Source organism: Pseudopodoces humilis, chromosome 7 (genome assembly GCF_049639895.1).
Source record: "Pseudopodoces humilis isolate 2021_Gansu_Grassland_sample_001 chromosome 7, ASM4963989v1, whole genome shotgun sequence".
Taxonomy (NCBI): Eukaryota; Metazoa; Chordata; class Aves; order Passeriformes; family Paridae; genus Pseudopodoces; species Pseudopodoces humilis.
The window spans coordinates 26495678-26519053 of record NC_142206.1 but is presented as its reverse complement, the minus strand read 5'-3'; the positions used below and the strand labels follow the sequence as shown (position 1 = coordinate 26519053).

The window sequence follows — 23376 nt, the reverse complement described above, 5'->3', positions numbered from 1 at the left end:
CTGCATAGGATTTCTGTTTGCACATTTCCTTGGGCTGAGCTGAGTAACACCTTCTCGCCATCTAAAAACATGAGCTGAGTATTACCTTTTCCCATACTTATAGTCTCCCACATCTTCTTCAAAGTTATTGTACCTTGGAATTTTTGATCATCTTTGATAAGGACCATATTTTACTCTATATTCTGCTTACTGTTGCACAATTGTTGAGTTTAAGATCAAAGTGTACTTAGCTTGACAATGAACATTAACCACAAATTGAATATCAATAGACCTGTGTTGACAGTACTATTAGTTGCTATTTGGACATTCAAAGAATTAATAAATAACAGATATTAGTAATTCAAATGTTCAATTATTATAATTATTGATAATTCATGGAGACCGGAAGATTGATAACTACTAAGGTTGACTCATTACAGGAATTGTTTCAAGATTTTTTGAGGTGTTATGGACTGTCATGGTTTAGGAATGGTACTTCCCAATTTAGTGTTCCCACTAAGACTATCCCAACAAACTGCCACTTGGTTCTCAAACTGGCCACTGGGTGGCCTGGAGAGGAGAACTGGAGTCAAAAAAAGGTAATGATTATGGGCTGAGATGAGAACAATTTACTGGAAACAGCAATGAAATAAGAAAGGAAGCAGTAACAGCAACAATATTAATGAAGAGTCTCCCTTCCCACCCTCTCCCAGCAATAACCTCTAGATCCTGGCCATGCCCCCTCTTGGCTCCTGCAAAAGTTAACCCTGTTCTGGCTAGAACCAGGACATGGGGCAAAGGTAGAACTTCTCATGTTTGATATTTTGTTATGAAAAATACGTTTAAGTACATTTTTGTTCATGAATCCTAATAGATTTTATCCACCTCAGTACCTGTCCTGGTTGTTCTGCTTCACCAAAAACAGCAGTATCTGCAGTTCATCCAGTTGTGCATTATGCAGTGGTACTGATACCTCTCATTAGCGATTCATTCTTTCTCTGCCCTCTGAGCAGAGACAGGTTTTGTTTTATGCATCTGTCCCTCTTAGTGTCCTTACCAATGGATGCAGATGAACCCTGCTGAGGTGACTGGTACCATAAAAGCACAGTGCAATGAGGCCTGTGGTATGTCTTGGTCACTGTGGAGGTTTTGAACACCAGGGAAAGCCTTGCCCACAGGCAAGATTCTCAGAGCTTGAGGTTCTTTATCAGTGATGGTCTCTGGAGCTTTGGGTAACCTTTTTGCTGAAGGAGGACACTGATTACCTCGTAGATAAGGACCAAGAACCCAGATGTGATTTGCTTGATGTGGGAGGGCAACGTAAAGTAGAGAGGCTAGATTTGACATGGCTGTGAGAGTGCACTGCAGAGAAGATACATGAGACTGTCCCCATGGGCTCCTCTCTTGGGCACTTTCTGTGACTCTACCCTCAGCAGGAGACAATAAAGTAGCGCTGCAGTAGTAGCCACTGAAGGTTAAAAGTAAGATTCACTCCCAATTTTGTTGCTATTGTTTGCATCGTATTCTGCTGTTAAATCAACAATAGTTCTGAATATTTTCCTGACAAAGGTGCTCATCTTTTCTTACTTGTTTAGGACCAATCTTGACCAAGAATGTCCTGTCAGAGGCATTTCTGAGTCATAATAATGATGCTTAAGGAAACAAAAAGTTTTAGTTAAACTTTTAAAACAATTCTGTTTCTCTTCCCTTACTGGGTGAACAACATTCTTGTGAACATTTTCTGAAGAAAGAAAATTTGTGAGCATTGATTTGGTGGTTCAGCTCTTTCTGGTATTGATTTTGTTCACATTACTATTTTCTTTGAAATCAAATGCATTTGTGTGTACTGTTTGCAGCCTGTTTCCAAATCTGTTTCTGTGTTTTCTTCTGATAATGGTTTCTTTAGATGCTCTAACTACTATCTGTGTCTGCATCGACAGTGTGGATGTGTGACCAAGACTTAGTTTAGGCTAGCTTATTTTTAAAAGGAAATGGAAGAACTTTCTTAAAAATCTTAGCTAGTGATAGAGTTGTGATTGCATCATATTATCACCCTAAGATGGTCTAAGGTGGAACAAAGAAAATCTGACTGTTTGATAATACCTCTTTTCAAAAGATATTCCACATTTTGAATATTTTTTTAATTTTGGACATTACTGGCTGATTATCTGAGGGTGGGAACAGTGAAATAGTGGCAACGCTTTTAAAAAGTCTAAAAAGGGTATGCCTCTGGAAATGCATGATTTGTAGTTAAGCTGTGCATAGTCTTCTCTGCATTACATTGTGTTGCTTTTTGTGTTGTTTCATTTTGATGATTATATTGTGATGGTATCTGGAGACTCTATGTATGGATTTAAGCCTTGTTATTCAGTACCTGCTCCTTGTACCTGTTTAGAATGAAAAGGTGGCATCTCTTCCAATGAACTTACAGTCATTTTTCATATGTGTAAAAGAAGGAGCTTTGGAGTTGTTTTGGAGACAGCACCCAGCTATCTGGTAATTGATCTCTTGGGCTGGTGTACCATCTAAAGCTGTCCTATCACTATGCATTATGCTCCCTGACAGTCAACCCTGGCAGGGAAATGGCTTAGTTGTTTTCCATGGACTATAATTGACGTGACACGATTATCCTGTTTTCTGCCTTCCAGCATAAACATGGACATTACATGGCAGCATTTCCATATGACACCTGATAGGTTTACCTGGGCTGGTCCTCATCTCTTGAAGGAGGATGAAATTTAGCTTGTCTGCCACTGTTTCATACATGTCTGGGTACTAGTACAGTCTGAAATGAGTTACCTAAAAAACCTATAAAATCTCTCTTGCTAGACTTAATCCTCTAAGAGCTGGAGCAGTCTTCCAATTTTTGCCTCTGTTCACACAGAAACACAGATCATTATCCTCTTTGTATCAATCATTTGGACATTACAGAACTGTTTATTTGACAATCTTTTTGTTGTTGTTTAATCAGCAAACTCAAGTCTTTCAGCTCTTTCTTATATACCAGGCTGCCTAAGTCAATTCTCTTCAATTTGGGTACGTTCAATAGCTGGTAAGAGTTAAAGCATTTTATAGAGGAGGGAGGAAAAGAGTGGAAGAGAATGCAACACTGAGTGAGCATCCACATGTTCCTCTCCAGGGCTAAAAGTGTATGCAAAAGGATATCAGTGCTAAATCTCCTCACCTGCACTTACATTTAACATTGTATATTTGGAATCTGGTCCAAAATGTAATTAAATTTATGTTGTACATGCAAGTTGTTAGATGCATCCTGCAACTTTTTAGTTCTGGGGTATAATTCATTATTCTTCATGCAGTGTTCTGCCTTTAATTGCTTGTTTTCAGAGTCAAATATCTTTGTCTCTATCTACATTCTTGTCTCAGGCTATGTTGAGAGTGAGACTTCAGTACGTTGCTAACCTAGTTAGTGTTCAGTGTGGATCATCAGATTGTGGGACTCTGTTATTGCTCTTATTAAGGGTGAGCAGCCTTGCTAAAGACTAGACTAACCTCTCAGGTTGGTACAGTTCTGTTGTGTTCAGAGAGGATGAAGAACTGAACCTATCACAGCTCTAGCTAGATAAAAGAGTGTAAGTCACAAGTTTACCACTTCTTTGATACTCTGAAAATAATGAATGCCTTTCTTCTAAACCAGGAGTCATAGCTCCTATGTACAACAAAGAGGTATCCCGGACCACAAATAAACAAATTCTCTAAAACACGCATACATCATTAGTACATTACTTGCAGAGACAGTCGAGGAAGAAACAGCCTGCGCCTCTGGCACCATCTGAGGAAGTAGCTATGTAAAGTCAGTATAATCTTTTTCAAAAGTTAAAGATCAATGATAGAGTTTTTGAAAATAGTGTGTGGAAGACAGCTAAAGAAATAGTTTCATTACCAATAAATTGTTACCAAAAGGTATATTGCATTTTAAAATTGCAAATAAAGATATCTCTAATTCCTGTATGTAATATTAGGATATTTTTTAACATTATTGACATATTAAGGGAATTTCTTACCTACTAGGAGCAGTAAGGGGGAAACAATCTTGAAAAACTGGAAGATGTTTCATGTTCAGACAGTATCAGAAGTCTTGAAAGATAAATCATGCATATCCTGATTGCACAAATTACTTTAAGCAACACCTATTCATTGCAGCATGGTTTACCCCACAAGTTTAAAGAAAATGTAGAAGGAGAATCAAGAGAGTGATAGGGAAAGAATAACATAATTACTCATCAGACTCTCTTCCTGGGTCACATCCGAGCAGATTACAAAAGTGGAAAGGATAGTTATTACTGTGTTATTGGTGGGGAAATGTAGATGGAAAAGCAAGATAAATTTAAATGAAACCAATTGCCCAGAGTGACTTAGCAGTCTGTGACAGAGCTGGGACTGGAACCAACATGTCATGAGACCTTTTCCAGCAGGTTACCCAATTGGTCATGCTGCCTCTCAGCATGTATCCCACAGTACCAAAGTGTCTGTTATTTTACCCAAATCTGAGCTATACTGTAAATACACAACAAGTTCTTAGAGCTGGAGACAGCTGTAGTTGCCCAGAAGACAAAAGAAATGTCAATTCCCTAGAAAGGACAGCAGATTTGCTCAAAATGGGAGGGCTGGAAAGGGTGTTTGACCGTGTAGAGATACTGAGCCCCACCATTCCTCACTATATTGTCAGGGTCTCAGTTTGTTACCATGGGTTCATGAGCCATCAACTCTTTTATGCTCTTAGGAGCAAATGCCCTGCATTGCTCCCTGGTAAAAATCAATTTTCTGACTGATACTCCTTAGCAGTATCAGAGAGATTCCCAACCACCACCAAATACTCCACATATATCAGACTGACACACAAAGGGAAAGTTAGTTGCACAGATATACAAGTACCCACCTTGCCGCTCACCTGGAAACTCTGGCAAACCACAGGAGACAATTCATCCACACCGTGTGGCAGTGCTCAGCACGCAGAACAACCCGGTCTAGTGGGAGGTGGCCCTGCCCACAGCAGGGGTGTTTGAACTAGATGGTCTTTAAGATCCCTTCCAACCCAGGCCATTCTATGATTCTGTGATAGCTGTGCCCACCCAGACAGGTCTGGAGACAAAACAAACCCAGAACAACTGCTGTGTGTCAAGATTTAATGCCATACTTGTAGCTCATTGTGCAACCTTCTGAGACATGACCACCTTTCTCAGAAATTAGAATTTTCTTCTCTATCAGGGCTCAGAGTTTAAATCACAGTAAGATAAAAGTGCACTGCTATTTTTTTCATATTGTTTTTCATGGTGAAGGGATGTGGTCACATGTTGGGTGAGACAGTCAGCTCATTACATGGACTGGATTGCAGACATCTGGGTGCAGCAGACAAGATGGGAAAGGTGGTTTAAAAAGTATTTTACTCTTGAAAAAGGTTCTCTTAAAATGCATAGGCATTTTACTTCTCTATCACAGAAATCTCTTGATTTGCAACTGACACGGGATGTACCAATAACGGGTTTGTTAAGTCAAACTAGCTCTGTGTACTCTTTTCTTACCAGTTGTCTTTATTGCAGAAATTTCTTTGAATCTCCATTCATGACCTGAGCTCCCACTTGCAGGAGGTAACAAACAGTAGTGAATGGTTTTGTATAAAGAGCTGTCAGAAAAGTTCTTGAAACACCTCAATTTTTCAATTTGCTGAATGTGTTTAGTGCTATATGGCTATGCTTTAAGATATCTGTAGTAATTTCTTAGTTACAACATATCTTTTCAAATACAGTTAGCCAAACTGATTGCTATGTAAGCCTGTCCTTGCCCACCGCTTCCCCCGAGACTGTCCGGACCAAAACCATTAAAAACTGCAAAGATCCAATGTGGAATGAAACATTTTGCTTCAGGATCCAGAGCCAAGTAAAGGTAAGATGCAGAGTGCATTTGTTTGTCTTTTGGGGCAGAGATATCATAGTGTGATCGATGTGTTGGGCAAAATAAAAATAGAAATAAATATGCATGAAGGACTACGAGAATATTGGTAAGGGCATTTGGAGTAGAATATAGCAGCAAAATTGAATTTAATTTTCTGATATGTAAAAAATAACCAAGATATTTCATAACTATTCCTATAGTGTTCTATCACTTGTCAATTTTTCATCACTGCTTTTCACAATTAAATGTGAAAATTTCAGAGTAAATTGAATAGCATAAAAGAAACGTATGAGCTAGGTAGTGGAAGCATTAAAGGGCTGTATTTTTTAGCAATTCCTTTGTAATGACCAGAAATAAAAAAGTCACAAAGCAACAGCTGAAGTTTGCTAAAGAGAACTTCATGAACTTTTATCATGATGATAAATGTTAAAGCTTAAGAAGATTTGCAAGTCCCACTATCTTCTCCTTCCAAAAGACAGCACCAACATCAGAGTCCAGGAGTCCACAAAGATCAGTGGTAGGCTAAGTAAACCAAGCTTACTTCACATCAGGGGCAATCAGTCTCTGCTTTACAGCTTGCACTGTTCATTTCCTAATGCTGGTGCCAGATCAGGACTTTCTACTGTAGCAAATAATCAGGCCAGTCCCGTGGCTCTCTCAAGAATTGATAAACTCCTCCAAAAGAGCATTTGGAATAGCTCAATGTGTTCCTACACCACAGGGTCTCCAGTGAACAATCTCTCTTGCCTTTGACTGCAGAAGTTGCCCATGGTACATGTTCTCAGGCTTTCTTCCACAGTAAGGTGGTACTGGCCCTGTTTGGTATTGCTTTCAGCTTCCACATGTCTGCCCATCAGTGCCTACAGCTAGTGCTCTCCATGCAAACCTAAAAAATTCCAACCTCTTTCAAAATGCCAGTGAGGCACAATTTCATGAAGCCTTGCAGTTTTATCAGAGGTGAAAGGCATGGGACACACATTGCAGCATGGGAACAAGCATCCACTGATGTGCAACTCTTGCACACAAGCACCTGCTCTTCCTGAAAGGATTTTCAAAACTGCAGTAACACACAGAACAGCTAAAAAAATATCTTGGCTGCAGAAGCTGCTTGAACTTGTTTTTCAGGAGTAGTGTTTGGAAAGACCTTATGTTTACTTTCAGTAAATTTGCACCAGGAGACAAAACATGTGGCATTAGCTGGAGTAATTTTCAGTGTGTGGCTACAGCAGCGTGGTGGGGGCTGTGGCTTGAGTGTAGGCTGCAAAAATGTATCCTGGGGATCTGGGACAACCAAAGCTCAGCAGTTAAGGCTCTTGAGCAATTCCTGTGCTCATTACCCTCTCAGCAGAACCAGCGTTTGCTGGTCTGGTTGTTTTCTCCTTCCCTGTCTTGTGTTTTGCAGAGGCATTCATCTTCCCAGTCTCTGGTAGCCAGAGCTCAGTAAAACCATATAATACACTGTTCTGTGGAAGATAAGGCCTGTTTGGGCATGTTTGTGCTGGTTCTTACCAGGAAGAGCAGTGTTTACTGTCAGGCATCTGAGTTGATGAATGTCTGACAAACAGGTGGCTAGAAAGGCTTCCCAGGCTTGTGCTCTAGGCACAACTTCCACAGTTCCAGGAGGGTGACCCTTCCCAGAGCTGGTGGCACACAGCCCTGCCAAGGGTTATCTCTGCTCATTGCCTGGCTCCCAGTGATGCTGCCCTCACATTCTCTGTCAGGAGAGATAGAAACAGTGAACTTCCCAGTTATCCCTGGCTGCTTCCTACACATCAACCCAGGGGTGCAGCCAGAGATCTCCCTTGGTCAGCCTGCACCCTGTTCATGCCTCTCCTGGCGAGCTGGGAGTAACTGGGACTGCAAATCAGTTAGTCACTCAGAAAGTAAGTCAGTCTTTTAAGCCAAATAAGGATATTCTATTGCAGTATCACAGCTAGGAGAATTGATCTGCTCTTCAGTGCAAGCTTGCTTTCTACTAACTGCAGACTATTGCTTTTAAGCATATCACCTCCATCACCTTCCATAATCATTTACAGGCTATTTATAGCTGGCCTGTAAACCAAGATGGTATGGCTGCTTGTCTCTGCCTTTTGACAGTATGTTTCTATTAGCAAGTGTCATGGAAATGGCTGACCACAGTGCGATACTTTTACACAGGTGGCCTTAAAGGTCAGCAGCATTTCTGTCTTCTGACAGTAAACTGCAAACTCAAGGTCATTTTCCATCTCTCCCTTGCTGGTTTCTTGCAGAATGATAGATGTCAAAATTGAATGGTTGGATTCTGGAGTGGCTTCCTTTCAGTGTATATGTCTAGTCAATCACTTATCACATTTAGGTATGGACTTTCCTGAGATACATTATGAGCTTCTAAGACAAGCAAGTTCACGTGCTCGATCTCTTTTATCCATGTGTTTGTGTGCAAGACCATGAGCCTACCTGTGCCTTTAATAAACATCAAGCCTCTTAGCAAGTTGCAGTTAAATCTGATGCATAAGTAAGAATTTGAGATAAGTGCTCCCTGTAATTTGCATGAAAATGAGCTGCTGAATATATTGAGGGAGGCCTGAATTATTGCCCCACTGAGAAAACAGCAGTTAAAGTTCACTTGCTCAGCACTCTGAGAGGCATCTCTGAGCCAGCTCACGTCTAGCTACCAATCAGGCACAGGAGAGGCTGTTACCTTCTTCTGTCCATCCAGACAGGTGACAGAGGAGGGAGATGTATACAGGATTTGTGCAATTTAACAAAAGCATATCACTTTCTGTAGATTACATGGTAATTATCTGCATGTGATCTGTTTAATAATTTACAGGATAAAATTATGCAACCATGAAGTAATTATATGGTACATCCTTAGTGTATTTTAATTGCTGCTTATTAGGATTTTTATTCTACCAATAGCAACAAAGTCTGGTTTTCTACAATTCAGAAAAAAATGGTGACCTCAAACCAAACTGGAGGCCAAACATGTTTTTCAATATTCAGTGATTCTACTAGCTTTTGTCATTTAAATTATTCTGAAGTACAACTCAACAATAAACCCAACTCTGTGCTAGGTTCAGAATATCTTTCTTCATCTCTGTGTGGATGCAAAGGTTGTGCATGCTCTCTCAGTTCTCCCTGTTCTTTCTCTGTTTTTCTTAACATGCTGAGCACATCATCTTGTGTCTCTGTGAGTTCTCAAAATAGGATCCTAATTCTGTACCTCTGTTCACAGAATATTCTTGAGATGAAAGTCTATGATGAAAATGCTGTCACTCAAGATGACCTCCTCTTCACTGTTCTCTTTGATGTTGCTAAAGTCCAGCTTGGAGAAACTGTTCACTTGACATTTCAGCTAAATCCAAAGGTGAATGATAAAACTGCCTTGGTCATAGGAAGAAAATACATTTTTTGATATTACCTCCTAAGTAAGTTCTTTTAAAGCAATTGCAGGTAAGAGAGTTTGTTTCCTCTTGGTATGCACTTCATATACCCTGTGAAGAACCTTCCAAACCTTAATCAGCAAAGTAGACAAGGACATGATCCTGAAGGCTTTTGCTAGCTCAACAAACCTCTTAGCAGGTGTTTTTTCTGACACCAGACTTGCCTTTTTTCCCTCTTTTTTGCCTCTGTTGCTCAAATAGGTTTTGTTGGAAATACAAAACTTGATCACCATTGCACAAAGTTTCTTTGTTAGAATTTCTTTTCTTGGCAAAAGCACTTGTGAGTTTGGGTATACTCTGAGAGTATTCACTTAAAAATGGATTCCTTGCCCAGTAATTCTTTTGAATATACCCAAAGATAATACAAAGATCCATACTGAGGTTCTAAAACCAGTTGATGGCCAGCTGCTCAAACTATTTTATTGTTTCAGTGTGCCTGAACACCTACATGATGACTTCAACATGGGATGTGGGTATTCAATTTAGATACTTCTATAGATTTGCTATTTCACTAACTTTTCTTATAGGCTACGTATAGGTATTCAGCTCCACAGTGATTTCGGCAGGCAGTCTGCCTTAACTTGTCTGGGCACTGGTCAGTGTGTTGTCTGTGTTATAGGAATCCTTTCAATTGGAAGAACTGAGAATGCCCTCTTCTATACAGCAGTATCCCTCTTCAGATAACATTACATAGTAAAAACCCAAGCCTTTAGACACTTTTAAGCCAACAGTTACTGCTGCAGGACTGCCTGTCCTTCTACTCACTCTCACCACCAAACAGAGCAGGTCAGTTTGGCCTGAGGACTGATGGTTAACAAAGGAGGGAGAACACTTTCAAAATCACTCTAACTCAAATGCTTTCACTCCTTACACTATACCCTGGAGCAGGAAGAAAATTTGATTTGATTGAAGGACCCTTTCAGAAGCCAGAATAATAATTGACAACCATAGCTAATGAGAAAGAAAATTAATTCAGATGCTTATAATAAATTAATTTTTTTACAGACACAGGAGATGCTAGAGGTTGAGTTTACATCGGAGAGCATGTGAGTAACACCGACACGGAACCATAGATGTGCCCCTTTGTAAACAGTCAAACACATACTACCATTTAGTCTAAAATAGTTTAAAATGCCCAGCATGACAGTAATGGCTGGTGTCAATTAAGTTAGTTGTATATTGGCTAAAACTCTGTCTTCCTTATCTACCAAGAGTCATCCTGGTTATTAATTTTTCCTATTACTTGCTTGAAGAGGGAGGATAGTAAGAACTGTGGTCATCATGCTTATTACAACTATTGTTTACCATTATCATTGAAAAAAAAATCCAAACATATTTCAGATATCTTCTAAAATTAAAAATCAGTGACATGTCAATGATAAGACAAACTTCAAGGAAAGTATTATTCCTTGGTGTTCATTTAGGAGTGTATTTAGGTGATACTACTTCTGATTGCAATTTTTTTCTCTTTCAGTCCAGTCCCTCCTGAAAAGCTTGTGACTAATGGTGTATTAGTGGTAATTTTAAACTATTGCTCTTCTATCTTTGTGTTCATGATAGCAATGGGAATGGTGAATCTGGCAGGTGCCCCAACACCCCACTGCAGGCAAGGCTGAAGGGGAGAGAGATGGGGGTCAAACACAGGTAGCCATCCTGTTGTGCTGCTCCCCTTGGAAGGATGTGTTAGGAAAGAATTTGCAGAGTCATTTGGGATCTCCAGAGACCTGTTCACCACCACAGGTTGATATCAAGCCTCTTGGCAAAGCCTGAAGTGGTCTTTCACTGGCTTACTGCCACTGTGTCATTCCTTTGGGGATCTTCTTTTGTGACTCCCTCACAGGCATCCTGCTTTCCCCACTTCCACAGGATGCTATGGAAGTTGCTTTCTCAGCTGCCCTTAGCTCATTACTTAGACGAGGTAGCACTTGGCTGTCCAGCTTCACCAAAGCAGAGCAGCAAGGACATCCCTGTGATTTGGCCCACCCATCAGTTTACCCTCAGGAGGTCTCAGCACACTCCCATTTGCCCCCCTGTTATTCCCTTTTCTTCCCAGTGCTGTCCAAAACCACCACAACAATTTTTCTTTCATTTGAAACCTGTCACACTCTCAGAGTGCCAAAGCCTTTCTCTTATCAGCCTAACCAACACAGGGTGGACTATTTTCCAGACCCCAGGGACTCAGGTGACCAATGACAGGTAGCAGTAAAGTGACTCACATATGGGATGTTTTATACTTTAATCTCACATCGCTCATCCCTGCTACAGTCTCGTGAAATTTCCTGCTTGGAAGTTCTAGTGGACAACAGATGGACAAAGAAAGAGCCTTCAGGTTAGACTTCAAACTAGAAACAAAACCCTTATTTTATGGTTAAGTGACTTTTCTTGGTTGGTTGATTGCTCTGGGTTTTTTTTTTCGTTTGTTATGTGTTTTCTTAATTATTTTTTGGTTTTAGTTTGTTTTGGTTTTGTTTGTTTGGATTTTTGTCTCTGCACATTGGTTTTGTTTGTTTGTTTTCTTTCATTTTCTCATCTGGTAATTTTCCTACTTTATTCTTACAATTAGAGCACAGGAACTGGATGGTTAGGAGTGTATACGCAGGTTCACAGATTCAACAATTATAGTGAGTCTGCTAACTGATTATAAAAACTGGACTTTGAAATGAAAGGAATGACTCTTACAAGTGCTGTAAAGTAGAAGAAAATATTTATTTCTATCTCAACTTACATTTTGTCCAATTTGCCTGTATGTCTGAGTTTTTAAAATATCTACTGCAGCTTTATAAGCTTTTTGGAGTTTTGTAGTTTGTTTTTGATTTGCTTGTTTGCTTTTCTTCTTCTTTTATTTCTTGTAATGTTCCTTTGCTGGACAAATAGAGTTTGGAAGCATTGCTAAATGGTTTATATATAAACTTCTGAAAGACCATTTAATGTTCCATTTCTGAGATCATAGTCATTAACTTCTCTATATATTTTCCGTGTTTGGATTTTTGTTCTAGAAAAAGACTTCTTGTTTTCAGTGAAGGGATCATATGAGAAGAGCCAGACCCTGTCACTGGGCTCTTTCTGGCAACCTCTGAAGCCCCTGAACTTCCATTATATCAAGTACAGCCTGTCAGAGCTGTGCATGGCTCTAGCAGACAAGAAGCCTCATTTCTGCTCGGTATGTGATCATTAGCTTGAGTAAGCACAGTAAACTTGTGGTTTTCTGCACTTGACTGAGGCAAATGGAAAGAGTTTGTATTTTTAGTAAAGAGCTCTCTTTCATGAACTTCAGCTCTGAAACAGCATTGTAACCCTGAAGACATGCAAATATTAGATGCCAACTTGAAAACTGTTGGACAAGGGACCCCATTTGAAAAAAGTAAATTGTAAGCAGTGCTTTTGTACAGTGTATATATGAAATATTTTTCTACATTATAATTTCTTTTTCAGTGTACTTCAGGTGAAGACAAAAAAGACTGCCATGCATCCCTCACTATTCCTCTGGATTCACTTCCATTCAGTGAGAAAGTGGCAGTAGCAAAGGTGATTGATACCAACTTCTTAGAATAAATGTTAGGGCTATAGATAGTGGGCGTGTGTTAATTAGATCAGAGTGAAGTAGGGGTTTAGATATGTAATTGTTAGTGCCCTCAGCTTCCTAATAATTCCTAACATTATGAACCTGTATGTTTTCATATGAACCAAACAGAACAAAGAAATCACAGCCAAACACATGACAAAGGGATTTCTGTGGCCACCTCAGGGACTAACACGGATCAGAGCAAATGCAAATGATGAGGCAGGATGGAGCACACTGGCAGAGTTGGTGTTGGTTTTTACTGTACACGGCTCTCTTTATCTTTAGTATAAAACAATATAAGGAAAATAAAGTGGACTTGGAGAACTTTTGAGATTTAGATAGATTTTCTGATTATTATGGCTTTGTGGTTCAATATGGCTTTTAGAAAAAGAGAAAGGCTTCAGAGTTGATGGTAAAGAAAGAATGTAAAATGATCTCCAGTGTTTATATTGTGTGGTTTTTTTTTCTCCTAGGATGAGACCATCAATTTACATGTGAAGTCAAATGACTGGTAACAAATTCTGTTTTTGAGTTTTGTGGTTGTGAAAAAAAGATGTTTTTTTGCCTTCTTACCTATTTCTGAAACTAAGGGAGTTTTATTTAGTCAATGATTATATTTACCTATTCACCTATGTTCATTATCCGTGTCCAGAAGGTGGTTAATTGTGCTAGGTGAATTTTCCTGTTATGCTGTTATATAGAAGTTCAGTTAAGATGGGGAGAATAATGTTTTCTGGTTGCAACATCTGTAGAGCTATATATTTAGAAAAAGATGTGTTTATTTGCCTTTCCTTACTAAAATTAAAAATACACGTTTTTTAACATGTTAAAAATGTTAAAAATACAGAGTATTCGAATTTATAAAATCTGGTGGTCTTGAGGCAAGAAATCCTAAATATTCCACTGTTTGTAGTACCCATATATGGATTGTAGTATTTATGTTAGACGCTTCCTGATAATCAGTGTAGTAATAAAGAATATTTCTTTCTGTAAGATTTTGCTACATTTTTCAGTTCATCAGCCTTATCTATACTATCTGTGATGTGCTTTTGTGGGGCCGCAGTAGCAGCTTTTCTAAGCCTCATAATAGATTTTCAACTTTTAGCAGACATCCAGATATTAATTTTAAGTGATTGTGCACACCCTGTTTAACCCTGAACTTTGTTTGAGGTCCAGAAACTTAGATGTTCGCTTGGAGTTTGGTCTATGTACGGAGGAGAAAAATTTCCTACAGAAAAGGAAGAAGTTTGTGGCTTCTGCTCTGAAAAAAGCACTACATTTAGAACAAGACCTACAAGATCATGAGGTATGGGGAGGACCACAGGGACTGTAACATACTGTGTAACAGGAATGTGTCAAGCTCGTAGACTTTTGCATATTGTTCCTTAAGTAGCCCTGATACATTCACTGCACCATGTAAAGCATTGAGGAATGTGTTCCTACATTTTCTACTTTAGATGAAGCAATGTGAGAGCCAGGATAGTATCAAACCCTCTTGACACGTTTCTTAAAAAAAACATAATGCCATAAATCAGAATTTTTTTCTCTATCTCTTTTTCATCTGTGCATTATAGACCTGGATAGTCTGAATGTTTTAGCTGATCATTCAATCACCAAGACCTCATAAGGTATTTTATCAGATTTTTGGAGGGAGAAAATCTAACAGTTAAAGTGATGCATAATACTGGCTGATGAGAAAGTGACCTATTATAGACTCTCCTCTGGTGCTCATCATCTCAGCTGTAGTTCCTCAAATAAAACAAAGACATTCAATATTTTTTCTCTAATCTGCTTGTCTGAGCTAGGGTTCGTATTTGTTAATGTTCATGCTAGTGTGGGGATGGTTGGTGCTTTAGGGAGGGAGCATGGTCTGTGATCAGGAGCTTGAGAAATGAAGAACTAACTTGAGAGCAGGTTAAAATTTTTTCACCTGTGTTTTCTCCTTTGTTCAGGACAGGTGGACCAAAGGCATATTAGGTAATATATGACAGCATGGTTTTAGATATTATAAATTATGCCTCTGCTCACAAACTGATCATATTACATTGTCTCTCATTGGCACAATAGTTTCAATGAAAAAAACCCAGGAGTTTCTCAAGTATAAGAATTTTTAGGGGAAGTACTTCTAACTATTATTTTCAGATTTTCCAGCAAGAGAATATTTCCTTATAGTCAGGTAAATCCAAATCAGAATACTTTGCTTTGACCTGAAATGTTCAATTTGAATCAGGAAACTGTTGAGTCTTTCTTTGATGCAATTGCCTGGAAATGTGTGTGGAAAATGTCAGTGGGCTCATCTTCTCCCAGTGGGTTTCTTAGTGAAATCTGTCTTCCTGTAACACATTTTAGATTTCCATACAACTAGGCTTTATCACTGCATTACATATACTCTAGGTACTTTGTAGGAAATGTAATCTAGCTATTATGCTTGACTTACAGAGAGGATGAGCTCTGCTTGTTATCAAAATAGACCTCTCAAGAGAAGATGTTTTGCTGCAGAAAATGCTGTCTAATATTGAAATGCCTTGAAACAATAAGTTTTGATAAGCCAGCATGTAAAAATCTACAATCAAAAATGATTGATTTTGATCAAAATCCCCAATATCAGTTAGTTTGGTTTGGTTTTTTTGTCCTGTGCAAAACACACAGTTTTCATTATTTTTCTTCCATGCTTGGGGAAATGGTGAAATGTTGGAATTCTTTGTGGGGCTGTCATGCTACATTTCACTTGGCACTGATCATTTGTGTGGGTAAACAAAGTGTTGCTTACCACTGCTGTGTTGATGATTAAACAGGTACCAGTTGTAGCAGTGATGACAACAGGAGGTGGCACCCGGGCTCTGACATCTCTGTTAGGCAACCTGTTGGGTCTTCAAAAGCTGGGTCTCTTGGATGCCATTTCATACATCACTGGGTCATCTGGTTCAACATGGTAAGGACATCCTGAACAAAAACATCTCTCATCATCTCTATAGTCTGCTGTGCAAGATACTTACTCTTCATTTTTGTAAAGAAAGGTGTACTCCTTCAGTTTTGAGCATTTTTGATTCCTGCAATAGGAGCACATTTCCCAAGCCAGTGAATTTTCCTTGATTCTTTGTTTCAGCTCTAGGGTCTTTCCTCCTGAGTCACTGGGGTGCAAATCACAGCCTTGTGCATAAACCTCAGTAGCAAGGAGGGGCTTTTTTCAAGTCCTCAAGTTTCACTAGTGATTTGGGAAACTCTAAATCAAAAAATCTTTTCAACAATAAACTAAGCCCAAAAGATGCTTTTAAAGAAACTCAGCTAGTTCATTTGATGTGGACCTTAAATCTAAGTCTAAAAAGTGAAAGTTTCTCTGCATATGACAGTGCACTTCCTTTCTTTCCCCCAGGACTTTGTCACATTTGTATCAGAGTGCTGACTGGTCACACAAGGATCTATCAATACCGATCGGTGAAGTCCGCAGGCATATGACCAAGTGCAAGCTAAGCTGCTTTTCCCTGGAGAACTTGAAATACTATGCAAAGGAGCTAAAACTGAGGAAGCAAGAGGGATACCAGATCTCTAGTGTTGATTTCTGGGGCCTTCTGCTGGAAAAAGCCTTAGATGATGGGGTAGCGTTTTTCCTATATTTTCTCTAGCTACTGAATACTATGCTATGAAGCTCCAGGGACAGATGTCTGAGAGCACGCCAGCATTATCCAGCTGATGATTTCTGCTGATTAACAAATGGGTTTTAGAATTGTTAAGGTTGGAAAGGCCTCTATGTCCAATCGTTATCCTATCACTATCTCGTTCACCACTAACCCATGTCCCCACGTGCCACACCTGCGCAAGTTTCAAACACTTTCACAGATGGTGATTCCACCACTTCCCTAGGGAACCTGTTCCAATGCTGACCAGTGAAGAAATTCAATTTAAACCTCTTTGGGCACAGCTGAAGTCTATTTCCTCTTGTCTTATCACTTGTTGCTTGGAGGAGACCAATTCCCACTTGTCTACTACTTCCTTTCAGGAAGTTGTAGAGAGTGATAAGGTCTCCACTGAGACTCCTTTTCTCCAGGCTACACAACGCCATCTCCTTCAGCTCTTCCTTGTAAGACTTTTTCTCTAGACAGTTTCCCAGCTCCATTGCCTTTGCTCCATGTCCTTCTCTGGACATGCTCCAGCACCTCAATGTTTTTCGTATAGTGAGGGGCCCAAAACTGGACAGAGCACATGAGGTGTGGCCTCACCAGTGCTGAGTACAGGGGAACAATCACTGCCCTAGTCCTACTACTACTGCTGATACAGGCTAGGATGCCCTTGGCCACCTGGACACACACTGGATCATGTTCAGCTGCTGACCAGCATCCCCAGGTCCTTTTGTGCTGGGCAGCTTTACAGCCTCCCTTCCCCCAGCCTGTAGTGCTTCCTGGGGCTGTTGTGACCCAAATGCAGGATCTGGCACTTGGCCTTATCGAACCTCATATAGGGGCCTTGGCCCATTGATCCAGCCTGTCTAGATCCCCCTGCAGAGCCTTCCTGCTTACTAGCAGATCATCAGCTCCCACTAAGATTAGTGTTGTCTGCAAACGCGTTGAGAGTTTTGTCCCATGTACCTCTTAATGCATAATTAGCAGCTTCAGGGGCTTCTGTAGAGCAGAAAATCTGTGTCTCCTTCTACAAGTATGAGTAGTTAGTCTAACAAAAGAGTCATGTTCTTGGTTTACTTTACTCTGTTCATCCCTGTGAGAACAAATTTCCATGTAAAGTGGATGTATTTATGAGAAAGGAGACCATTTTTTCAAAAAGCATCCTACAACTCTGCCTGCAATTAAACAAGCTTGTGTGGATGTGTAAATATGTAGATCACTCCTTTGTTAGAAAAATGTTTGGACACAAAATGAGTCAAGAGAATAGCAAAATCAAGAAGGAAACAGTATTTTGCTGTACTCTTGGAAGCCCATATACTGTGCCAAGAAGGGCCCTTGATTTTGCTCTTTGTCTTTTGTCAATTCACAGAAAAATAACCACAAGCTCTCAGATGAGCAAGAGGCATTGAATCAGGGTCAAAATCCCCTACCTATCTACATGATCCTCAACATCAAAGAAGATTACAGCCTTTCAGAGTTCAAAGGTGATGGCAAAAATGGGCTCATTTGGTGTTTAAACTATCTGCATTATCTACTTCAACCTCTTCTACAGCTGACCCATAGCATTTACAAAGAGTTTCTTTTCCTCCTTAAATTCTTTTTCCATTTCCAGACTTTATGCTTAGGCTATGGGAGGAACTTATCTTCTATGGGGCAGGAGAATTCTTGGGAAGGTGTTTAAGGACAGACAAGGTACTCACAAGCCTTAGCTCCATGTGTAGGGTAACTCAGGCTGACCCCTCTTGGCATAAATTTCACTTATGTTCTCTCTGGAGGGGGTCATTGGAAAGTTCTGGATGAACAACACTGCGAAGCATTACTGATGAGTGGCTGACACCAGTTGAATGATAACTCTTTACCCTGAGGAAGGCCAGTCTGTGGTCAGGTTTATCCTGCAGCTGTCTTTTTGCCTTTTCATAGCCCTTCCAGCAGGGAAGTAGGGATAAGATTAAGATCTAAAAGTTTGTTTTATGTCTCTGCAGAATGGGTGGAGTTCACCCCTTATGAGGTTGGGTTCTTGAAATATGGTGCCTTCATTCGTGCAGAGGATTTTGGCAGTGAGTTCTTCATGGGTCGCCTGATGAAGAAGCTTCCTGAGTCCCGAATCTGCTTCATGAAAGGTAATGTGCTCTATTGCAAAAATTTGAATTGCATAAATAAGTACTTTATTCTCAATATAATGCAAACCCTGCATATCACAACAAGTGCTCTGCATCATGCAGGACTGAAACCAATTGTACACCATGTTGTTCTTACTTCTGACTTTCTTAGACAATGGAGATGGGCTAAAAGTGCTGAGAGGAAGCTTCAAACTGCACTACTCACTGTTGCTTTTGTCTTGAATAGTGATGCTCATGCCTGAAGTTTCAGGGATGCTTGAAGAGGTTAGGTTCATTTTGAACCAATCAGCAAAAGAGTTCCACACAAAAAATATTTGTATTTTGAAACCAAAATTTTTAAATCAAATTTGTCTATGAATGGCATGATCTTAGATGCCAAAGCAGTGTTGTTACTGACTTTATTATAAAATATGGCAATTTAGGATAGTTTTGTGAACTGCTAGTGACACTTTTGCAAGTTTAATAGTACTCTTTGTAATTTTACTACCATGATAAATCATTGAAATTTATCATTCTTAATTCAGGAAATTGGGTAGCACCCAGTAATATATGAGAAACAGTTTTGCAGGTTTTATGCAATTCTTGTTTTAATTTTGCTTAATACTGAAACTCTCTAGTACACTTCTTTGCATGTGGGTTCTCTGGGGTAAAGTTGTCTGCAGGCAAGTCCATCTGCTATCAAACAGATATTATACATGTAAATAAACACAAGGCACAACAGGACACCAAGGATACAGGTGAAAAATTGTTAATTTATAAAGTGAAAAATTCATATAGCCAGCAACACCACATGGTATTCCTAATTTGGTATTCAGAGAAGCTGTAAATGTCTGTATTTTGCAAGAGGAGTCCAGGATCATAGTGTTCAAAACATGAGACAACGGTTAGGCATAAGAAACAAAAGATTGTGCTTAGTCACACAAGCACTAAATGTCACAGCTTTATTAGCTATGCTAAGAGCTTTCAGTGATGTCATGAGTTAAGGAAAAAGTTGTCTGAGGGAAAAGTCAGAAGCAAACACAGGATCCAAGAGTATAAATAGATCTGAAAAGGGCAGGAGAAATTGATGCACAGTAAATCCCACTGGTGGCTCTGAAACACAGTAGTTCAGATGCAGCCAGTACTAGAAATCCTAAATCCAGGAGACTGAGATGCTGGAGAGTACACTGGAGAAGAGACGCCTTCTTCTTCCCTTTTTCTTTTACTCTTCCATTAAGCACTATGCTATTAGAGGTAGGAGGTAGGCCACAGAGCTAGGTGGGACGACAGAGCCTTCTTCTGGGCATGTTGTACCTCCATTGCAGCTCCTCAACAGCAGCGGGGTAGTGTGTTCATACCCAAGGTGGCCAGGTTGCAAGCACACCCAACATATCCAGCCTGGGCTGAGCTCTGTTCTCAGCCTTAGCACCTGAGCCTGGTGAGATACCTTCTGATCCCACAGCCACGGGTGTACCTTTATAAAGGATAACGTGGCGAGTTAAAGCAATGTTGCCATCTAGTGATACCACATGCAATGCCCTCTTGGGTTACTACCAAAATGTGCTGTTAGTTATAAGTTGATAGTTTACAGATTGCAGGGAGAGGAAAGAGCTTTTCAGCTAGAGCTGAAAAGACTAGATGAGTTATGGGGATACAAGACCCTCAGGTTTCCAGAAGAAAGGCTGGGGTTCATAACAGCTTCTTTACTCTCTCCAACTCTGTTGGCTTAGTAAGATACCATCCCTTCACAGTTCTTACTTCAGCCAATATAGGTACAAAGAAAATTCAGTGCAAGAGGTTAGGGCAACATTGCTATGTTATTATAAACAAGTTCTGAGGGGACAATAATGTTGGAGAGTCATTAAAATGCAGGAACAGTGTATAACTCCTAGGGCTGAGGGAACCGGAAGAGTTTCAGAGTGAGAAGACTCCAAGACAGGAGAAACCAGAGGAGCTGTCTTCTCAAAGCAGGGTTGGACAGAAACTTCTCAAGCTGCTGGGAGATGAGGTTGTCTTGGCAGAAACTGGCTAGTAATTATATGCAAATGAACTCTGCTTGACAGCTAAGTGTAGATCCAGAGAGGCCCAATCTGATTTCTTGATTATGCATTTCTAATATTTCCTAAGTGAGTCTATTTTACAAGGACTTCCTGTAAAACAGAAGGCTCTTGGATTTCTGTCCCACTCTAGAAACAAGCCATGTTTTCATGGGAATTGTATTTCTGTTAATAATTTATGGGATGAATAATTATTTTATTGTGCAACTCAAGTTATTGCATCCCTTACAATGCATGGCTTTTGCAAAGCTTTCACTGGTAGAGATTTTCAACACAAAGCACAGAACTGCCTTCTCTGGTAGAGTTCCTCTTGGGGCCTGTGACAGAGCTGTGGAGGAAGAGATACTTTTCAAAATAAAAGAGACTTTTGGAGATTTCTGCACTGTGGAGACATTTTTAGATGTTCTTTTACATGGGGTGGCAAAAGTGGGAGAAGCACTATGGGAATGATAATAACAAATAGAAGAAGAAGGGTCTCCCTCAAAAGATCTTGTACAGAGAGCAATTTTAGAGGGACAGCAAGGATGTCTTGTATTTAGAGGACTTTTCTGCAGACTATCGCAGACTGTTCTCTAACCATTTGATTCTTGACTGTCCAGGACCAGCTTCCAAGCCTTTGACTGAGTATCCACTTGTATATGATATATTTTGTAGACCAGACCCCTATTTTATAGGAAATGGCCTGGTTTTGTTCACTTATTACAGTTGCTTATAGGATGGAAAATGTTGGTTTTTATGTGGCAATGAATTACAGTGGCTGAAGGCCTCACACAATGTTTTAAACTATTTAGGCTCCTCCTTGAGGACAGAATGCTAGTTGCTGAAAAGAACTTAATATAGTTTTTGGTGATCATTTGGAAACCTCAGGGCTTTCCAATACCCCTTGCAAAGCTTAGAGATTGTTTTTTTAAAGGGATATTTTCCATTAGAATGTTTCTGAAGAAGTTTCTCTGCTCTCTACCATTGCACAGGCCTATGGAGCAATGTTTTCTCCTACAACCTCTTGGATGCCTGGCATTCGTCAGATCCCACACAAAGACGCTCACTGAGGTGTACCCAACACAGCACTGTTGATATTGGTCAGTTATGTTTCTGTTTCACCTGGTCCCTCATAAATCCAGAGGCTTCATGTTGTCAGCTGTATTGAACTAAGTTTCCTCTCTGAATTTATTAATAGAAATATTATTTCCATTAATCTCTCTGAATTTATGTAAATATAAAACTACTGAAGGTTTTAAACAGATAGTCTTTGCCAGGGGCCCTTTGGTGAGCCTCCGTATTGTAATGAACACCTCAGTGCTGTGTTCTCTGTCTGCCTCAGCAGCTGGTGCTTTTCATACATTGTTGTTGAAGACTTCGATTACATGCAACTCCATTTCAATTTTCTTTGATTTGTTGTAAACCTGTGTTTTTCTAAGAGGCCTTGGTTATCCTTCCTGTGTTCAAAGACAGTTAGTGAATTTGGTTTATGGGTTTCTATTGCATTCTCCATGGAAGTCTTGCAAAGCCCTAAGCTAAATAAATCATGTGATAGAGTCATTGACTCTCTTCTCAATCTCATGAGGTTCTCTGTACTTTTGTGGATGTCTGTCTCCTGACAGTTTTTATTTTTGTCCCCCCCCAAGCTTATTTTTTATTAATTTTGAAAGGAACAGGTCCAGATTCTGAACCTACCCTAACCTTCGCACAGGGAATCGATCTGTGAGTTCTGTCAAAGAATGGATCACTTTTTCCAGGTTTAGCAAGTTTGTTGCCACTCTGTTTCTCATGGAATAGGCTTTACTGAAGATTAATTTTCTTCTTGTTCCTATTTTGAGATTGATTTCTCTGTATTTTGCAGTGTCTTATTAGCATCTTCTTTTCCCTAGCTAACATGAGATACCTTCTGTTATTTTAAGTATTGAAAAGAACTGTATCAAAGCAACAATTTGTTCACCTCCTCTATCTTTCAGTAGAGTCTTCTTCATCAGACAGGAGACATGAGTTGGAGACTTACTTGGTCACCCCTGAATGCAGCATCATGGGCATCCTTCGGCAGATCCTGACAGAGCGGGTGATGGTTTCCAAGTTCTACAACTTCCTGAAGGGGTTCCAGCTGCACAATGAATATCTTCAGAGCAAAAACTTCTGTATATGGAAGGGTAAACATCCTAGAATATAATTTTTTGCTGTCTTAGATGGTTGGTGTTTTCATCAGTGAAGAGAGGGCAGATGATGAATATTTGGAAATTAATATTTCAAGATAACAATGTAAATTTTGTACAGTCAAATCACCTTCAGGAATTTCCTTGACTCCAGGGAAAGAAAATTGCTCCTCATGTGGGGTGGAAGAATAGCAACATGAGAAATGAAAGAACTCTCTTTTTACCTTGAACAGGCCTTTCTTTTATGTGTGAAGGCTGAACATCTGTAGTATGTCAGGGTCTTTTGGGAAAAGTCAGTGTAATGGAGAACCAAGAGGCATTTTTCCTAATTTTTCCTTATTAGTCAAACAACAGATGTACTGTTTCTTCAGTGAATCACTCATTATAACAAATATTTCCTTTTAGATACCATACTAGAGCATTTTCCCAACCAGCTGACAGAAACAGCAGAGTTCATGTGCCTGGCAGACACAGCGGGATACATTGACATTAGCTATCCACCACTCATGAGGCCAGAAAGGAAAGTGGATGTTGTGCTGCACTTAAACTATTCTTCTGGATCACAGACCTCGGTGTGAAAAAC

General features: G+C 39.8%; 1 protein-coding gene across 1 annotated transcript in view; it reads left to right on the top strand.

Annotated features, from left to right (window-relative positions):
- Positions 1-23376, top strand: part of LOC102106236 (cytosolic phospholipase A2 epsilon-like) — a 35110-nt gene that overhangs the window by 9868 nt on the left and 1866 nt on the right. The window contains exons 4-19 of the mRNA XM_005522494.2: positions 5744-5880; positions 9107-9238; positions 10320-10360; positions 10789-10831; positions 11580-11643; positions 12311-12474; positions 12747-12839; positions 13350-13387; positions 14047-14182; positions 15672-15808; positions 16250-16472; positions 17863-17977; positions 18476-18613; positions 21621-21728; positions 22605-22790; positions 23199-23365. Coding sequence (XP_005522551.2) covers positions 5744-5880; positions 9107-9238; positions 10320-10360; positions 10789-10831; positions 11580-11643; positions 12311-12474; positions 12747-12839; positions 13350-13387; positions 14047-14182; positions 15672-15808; positions 16250-16472; positions 17863-17977; positions 18476-18613; positions 21621-21728; positions 22605-22790; positions 23199-23365 — 1922 coding nt within the window. The remainder of the gene's footprint in view (positions 1-5743; positions 5881-9106; positions 9239-10319; positions 10361-10788; positions 10832-11579; positions 11644-12310; positions 12475-12746; positions 12840-13349; positions 13388-14046; positions 14183-15671; positions 15809-16249; positions 16473-17862; positions 17978-18475; positions 18614-21620; positions 21729-22604; positions 22791-23198; positions 23366-23376) is intronic.